The sequence below is a fragment of the Piliocolobus tephrosceles genome, chromosome 9, assembly GCF_002776525.5.
Source record: "Piliocolobus tephrosceles isolate RC106 chromosome 9, ASM277652v3, whole genome shotgun sequence".
Taxonomy (NCBI): Eukaryota; Metazoa; Chordata; class Mammalia; order Primates; family Cercopithecidae; genus Piliocolobus; species Piliocolobus tephrosceles.
This window is the reverse complement of record NC_045442.1, coordinates 90989226-90996305: the sequence shown is the minus strand read 5'-3', so window position 1 is coordinate 90996305 and position 7080 is coordinate 90989226. Positions and strand designations below refer to the sequence as shown.

At 36.9% G+C, this 7080-nt stretch overlaps 1 protein-coding gene across 1 annotated transcript; it reads right to left on the bottom strand.

Annotated features, from left to right (window-relative positions):
* Positions 1 to 248: 248 nt before the first annotated feature.
* Positions 249 to 2063, bottom strand: LOC111523520 (zinc finger protein 33A-like). The gene is given in 3 exon segments (XM_023188164.1): positions 249 to 1003; positions 1005 to 1353; positions 1493 to 2063. Coding segments are annotated over 3 exon segments (1530 nt in total). The 3' UTR covers positions 249 to 393.
* Positions 2064 to 7080: the final 5017 nt, after the last annotated feature.

Below are 7080 nucleotides of genomic sequence, written 5' to 3'. Positions count from 1 at the left end.
CATATATCCATGTGAGTCATTAGATTATTTCCTATGGAAGTTCTTTGTTTAATAAATTCCAAATTATAGCAAAATATTTCCCCATATTCCCTACATGGATTAGTAGTGTTTCTTCTACATGTATTCAGTTACTTTGTAGTTGTCTCTTACAGCAGATTTTCAAACATTCATTACATTATTAGGAATTTCCCCTATGCTTATTCTCTTATTTATTTTGGAAGATGACTTATGGTAAAAGGTTTGCCAAGTTCTTTACATTCACAGGGGTCATGTCCTATTTGATTTCTCCTAAGTATTTTGAGGTATGAATTGCTTGAGAAAGATTTCTCTCATTTCTACATTTATAAGCTTTTTCCCATGTGTATCCTTGGATGTGCTATGAGAGTTTATTTCTCAGAGGGTTTCCCCACACTGCTTACATCCATAGGGTTTCTCCCTTGTGTGTCTTCTCTGATGTACTTTGAGACCTAAGCTGCAACTGAAGCTTTTCCCACACTGACTACATTCATAGGGTTTCTCCCTTGTGTGTGTTCTCTGATGTTTAGTGAGATCTGACTCATGATAGGACTTCCCACATTCATTACATTTATAAGGTTTTTCCCTTGTGTGCATTCTCTGATGTACAGTAAGGACTGATTTCTCAGAGAAGGACTTCCCACACTCATTACACTCATAGGGCTTCTCCCCCGTGTGTTTTCTCTGATGGGAGTTGAGGACTGAGTTGCAAATAAAGGTTTTCCCACATTCATTACAGTAATAAGATTTCTCCCCTCTGTGTGTTCTCTTATGTACTGTATAGTCTGCCTTATGGCAGAAGCTTTTCCCACATTTTTTACACACATAGGGTTTGTCTCCTGTATGCATCCTCTGGTGTATTGTAAGGTATGAATTCCTAGAGAAGAATTTCCAACATTCCTTACATTTATAGGGCTTCTTACCTATGTGTGTTCTCTGATGTTTAGTTAGGTCTGATTTATTGTAGAAGGTTTTTCCACATTCATTTATAAGGTTTTTCTCCTGTGTGTATTCTCTGATGTACTGTGAGGACTGATTTCTCAGAGAAGGATTTCCCACACTCAGTACATTCATAGGGTTTCTCCTTTGTATGTGTTCTCTGATGTACTTTTAGGCCTGAGTTATGACTAAAAGTTTTCCCACACTGAATACATTCAGAGGGTTTTCCCCCTATGTGAGTCTTCTGATGTTTAGTGGCATCAGACTTGTGGCAAAAGGTTTTGCCACATATCTTACATTCATAGGGTTTCTCGCCTGTGTGAGTTCTCTGATGTATTATACGATATGAACTCCTAGAGAAAGATTTCCCACATTCATTACATTCACAGGGTTTCTCACCTATGTGTGTTTTATGATGTATTGTGAGGACAGAGTTGCTTATGAAGGTTTTTCCACATTGATTACATTTGTAGGGTTTCTCCCATGTGAATTCTCTGATGTACTGTAAGATATGACTTATGATAGAAACTTTTTCTACATTCCTGACATTTATAGGGTTTCTCTCCTGTGTGAGTTCTCTGATGTAATATGAGGTGTGAATTCCTAGAAAAGCATTTCCCACATTCCTTACATTTATAGGGTTTCTCTCCTGTGTGGACTCTCTGATGTAAAGTGAGGGGAGATTTCCTAGAAAAACATTTTTCACATTCATTACATTCATAGGGTTTCTCCCCTGTATGGACTCTTTGATGTTTGGTTAGCTTTGACTTTTCATAGAATGGTTTTCCACATTGCTCACATCCATAGACTTCTCCTCCTCTGTGTGATCTCTGAGTTACATTAAGTACTGACTTCCCGTACAAAGGTTCCCCTGATTTGTTACTTTCAAATATTTTCTCTCTTGAGTTAGGAAAGCTTGATCTGTTAAAATTACCTACACTTTCAAAATATTTATAATGTTTCACCTCCAAATGAACTCTATGTTTCAAGAAAGTGGACTTCTCAAAGTTTTTTTCATATTCATTAAACTCATAAAAGTTTTCTCTTTTTTTCTGACATTTTATGGACCATGAGAGTTGGATTATTACAGAACACTTTATTACATTCATTATGTACACAAGGACTCTCTCCTGTGTAAGCTTGCTTATATGTAATGAAAACTGCCTTTCCATACAAATCTTTCTCACATTCCTTATATTCAAGATTGCTCTAAATTTTGAATTTTCAGAGATGAAATGAAGTCCTCCTTATGACTGAAGCATTTTCCAATTTGAATAAACTCATAACGTTGCTCTTCCATATGAGTTTTTTCATGGTTACTATTGAGGAATAGTTTTCTATATGCACTGAGGTCATGAGGCATCTTTCTTAAATAGTTTTTCTTACTACTAAATAAATCTGAAATGTATTTTAAACTCATACCACATAAGTCACATTTACAAGGTATTTTTATGGAAGGAAGTGGGTCTATGCTGAAATCAAACACTTTTCCTAATATGTTACCTCTCTCTATAGTCAGTGTTTGGTTGTTGATATATGGAGCTTGCCAGATATGTCTGTCCTGGATTTCCTGACAGCGCTCAAGTTGGTCATCAACTTTGCAGACTTCTAGAAATAAGAAAAAATAACCATAACTTATAAGTCTTGTGATACTTGTGATGAACTTACACTTACATACAAATGCGCTTTTATATATAGTTGACTTAGTTTCCTGGAATAAAGTAATCCAAAAAGTGTTAATCTCCTCTAGCCCTTTGGCTAGAAGAAAATAAACAAGAAACCTTATAATGTTGAAAGTAGGGTGGAAATTTAGAACACACAATGGGCAATTTATAAATACGTACTTCGAAACAACACAGAGGTTACAAATAACCATAAAGCACAGTGAATACAGAATAGACACAAATAATGACATAAAACATTAGATATAAAAATGATACTAAAGATATAAAATAAATAATATAAATATAAAAATGGCTAATCTAGAAATGGGACATGCAGAGAATGAGGGGGCAAGGAAAACTAGTAGTTAAGAGTGTTCTAGAAAAATATCAGAGGAGGCTGGGCATGGTGGCTCACACCTGTAATCTCAGCACTTTGGGAGGACAAGGAGGGAGGATCACCTAAGGTTGGGAGTTCAAGACCATCCTGACCAACATGAAGAAACCTCGTCTCTACTAAAATTAGCTGGGCATGGTGGCACATGCTTGTAATCCCAGCTACTAGGGAGGCTGCACAGGAGAATCACTTGAACTTGGGAGGCAGAGGCTGCAGTGAGCTGAGATCACGTCACTGCACTCCAGCCTGGGCAACAAGAACGACTCTGTCTCAAAAAGAAAAAAAAGAAAAAGAAAAAAGAGAAGAAAAATGTCAGAGGAATGGTTTATTTGAATGAAACATATCAAGCTTTAAATAGCGTTCTTCTATCACTTGAACCCACAAGGCAGGGGTTGTAGTGGTTAGTGTTTCAGGTGGTATGAGTAGAAAGTGAAAATATAAAATACAAAAATATTTAGAAGACGGTTTACAAAAGTAAAACAGTAATATACTTTTTTTTTTTTGAGATGGAGTCTGGTTCTATCACCCATGCTAGAGTGCAGTGGCACGATCTTAGCACACTGCAACCTCTGCCTCCTGGGTTTAAACAATTATCCTGCCTCAGCCTCCTGAGTAGCTGGGATTACAAGCACCTGCCACTATGCCCAGCTAATTTTTGTATTTTATTAGAGATAGGGTTTCACCATGTTGGCCAGATGGGTCTTGAACTCCTGACCTTAGATGATCCACCCCCCTCAGCCTCCAAAAGTGCTGAGATTACAGGTGTGAGCCACTGTGCCCGGCCCTTTTTTTTTGAGATGGAGTTTCGCTCTGTCACCCAGACTGGAGTGCAGTGGCATGATCTCAGCTCACTGCAACCTCCATCTCCCCAGTTCAAGTGATTCTCCTGCATCAGCCTCCTGATTAGCTGGGATTACAGGTATGTGCTACCACACCCGGCTAATATTTTATATTTTTGGTAGACATGGGTTTTCACCATGTTGGTCAGACTGGTCTCAAATTCCTGACCTCAAATGATCCACCCACCTCGGCCTCCCAAAGTGCTGGCACTACAGGTGTGAGCCACCGCACCCATCCCAATAACAGACAGTTACTTAACATCATTAAGAAAGGATGACAGAAAGACAAAAATAAAATAACACTATGAGGGTCATCTGTGAGAGCAGCAGGCTTATAGAACGTAACAAAAAAGATAAGTGAGGAAGACTTATGATTTGTCAGTAATGATTTTAGTTTCAGTTCTTGCCAATTTGCAGGGATCAGAACATCCTCCCAGACTCCCGACTGCAGGTAAAACATTGCATGAATGGCCAAAGGCACTGGAAATAGAAAGGGGAAGGTCGTCAGACCAAAACTTTATATCATGGATATAGCAAGAGCTTATTATTTTTTGAAGATTCAATTTTATTGTTTTTCAACAGGTAATTTATGGTGATTACTAAAAACATATCAAGTTGTCTCCTAAATGTTAGTTGGTATCTTGTATTTGTCAGAGTTTTACTATGACATCTACTGCACCTTTCTTCTTTTTGTACTTTGTTTTTTTGATATTTTCTCATTTTTTTCTTCTTTACATCTTTGGAAGTTATGCTACACCAGTTTCTCAATGGTTGGCTACTCATTAAATTTTACCAAGCTCTCATTCATCAAGATTCAGAGTTAGTTAAGTAATGATACAATATCTATTATATGCTACATACCAAACTGAGTTAATATCGTAAACCTCTTTTCTGAATTACAGAAGGATTTGGAAACACAATTTGATTATCCCCACCTCATTTATATGTAATTATTATTTATTATATAATTGTGTCTTTTTTAGCACTACAAATTATCATTATTATTTTATACAAACATAATTTAAATTTATCTATGTTTCCTAATTTCCTATCACTTATTTACCAATACTCTCATCTCAAGCATTCTTTTAGGGTTCATTTTCTCTCTTCCTATATTTGCTATTAGAATTTTACTAAAAAAATTATGCAAAAGGTATGGCTTTTATAATGTATTGCAGTATCGATCCAATTTTAATTTGTTTAAAAGTTAAATGTAGTGTTCAGTAATCTGCAATGACAGACATTCCTTCTTCCTTACTCCTTTTATTTCCTCTTTTACTACTCTGAATGTGTCTTACATGGTTGTCTTATACTTACTAATACATCCATGGTCTTAATTAATGGGTGTTTGAAAACATATTTTCCGTTATTTGTTTACTCTCACAAATGATTTATTTCCTCAGGTTTTGGTTTTAAGCTCATATTTTGTTTAACTGTAAGTGAGAATATTGGGGATGCTTATCCTTGAGAGGAACTATTTTCCTTTCCTTAAAGCAAGCTACCAATCCGAGGTGACGGCCTAGAGTCTGGATCCTCTAGTGTGGGAGTATAGGAGAATAAGGGTACAAGAAAGCCCTCTATTACAACAGCAGGAGTGCAGAACTATATTGGGCCCAGGATCCTTTACTGACAGAAAAGTAGAGGTCCCATAACACCGAGGGAGAAGCAGGTACAGCTGTCCCTCAGGATCTGCAGGGGATTGTTTCCAGAACTTCCCTCAGATACCAAAATCCACAGATGATCAAGTTGCACAGTTAGCCCTGACACACCTGCAGATACGGAGGGCTGACTGTACACGGTGAAAGCTCCATGCTGAGGCCCAGGCACACAGGGCCTGCCTATGACTAAGGCTGTGTTAGAACAACAGAGAACACCCCTGCCCCCACCACAAGCATGACATAGAGTAACAGGGAGCAGCAGCCTATTGCTGGCAGAGGGGCAAAAGCAGGGAGACACAGGCTTAAGAGGGATAGCTAACAGACGACACAGAGAAGCACAGGGAAAATTCTCTTAATGCAAAATATCTAAAAACTATAGGATAACAAACATATACAAGCAACTGAAGATCCAGGGAAAAAAAGATGAAAAACATCAAACCACAAGTGAGAGAACAGCAAGAAAGAAAAATACCACACACACACACATATTTGGCTATAAATATCATAGCCAAACAACTAAAAACCAAGGATAAAAAGAAAATCTTAAAGGCAGCCAGAGAAAATAGGATATTAAATGCAGAGAAACAAAGCTTTTTAAATTACAGCAGGAAATAATATCTAAGTCAGAAGACAACAGAATGAAATATTTAATGTATGGAGAAAAAAATGTCAATCTAGAATTCTATACCCAGAGGAAAAAAAATCTTACAAATAAAGATAGTCTTTTTTGGACAAACAAAAGCTGAGAAAATTCACTGCCAACAGAGCTTTGCTTTAAGAAATACTAAAGGGAGTTATTTACACAAAAGGAGGAAGATACACAAATATATTAAGAATGTCTAAAATGTTTTTTAAATGGGGGGCAAACATAAAAGACTTTTAAATTGTTATAAAAGATGACTGGCTTTACAGAGCAAAAATACTATGGATACATTGTGGGGTCTCTAAGTAAAAACATATGGCTATAATATCACATAGAAAGGGAGGAAGGCTTTAGCCCAGGAACTCAAAACCAGCCTGCGCAACATGGTGAGAGCTCATCACTACTAAAAAACAAAACAACTAGACAGACATGGTGGTATGTCCTGTAGTTCAAAGTACTCAGGAGGCTGAGGTGGGAGGATCACCTGAGCCCAGGAAGTTGAGCCCTGATTGTATGACTGCACTTTAGCCTGCGCGACAGAGCAAAACTGTATCAAAAAAAAAAAAAAAAAAAAAAAAAAAAAAAAAAGGGAGGATGGAATGGAGCTATATCAAATCTTAAATCTTATATTGTTGTAAGATTCTAAGGTTATATGTGAAATAGTATCATATCACTTGAAAGGAGACTGTGATAAACTGATAATGCTTATTGTATGTCATGGGGCAACCACTTAAAACAAAATTTAAGAAAGAAGTACAGACTGAATATCCCTTACCTGAAATGCTTGGGACCAGAAGTGTTTTTGATTCCTGGTGTTTTTGGATTTTTTATTTTTTCAGATTTTGGAATTTTTTTTTTTTTTTTTTTTTTTTTTTTTTTTTTGCGGGTTTTTCTCCCTTTTCCGGGGACAGGGTTGCTGAGGTGGCCC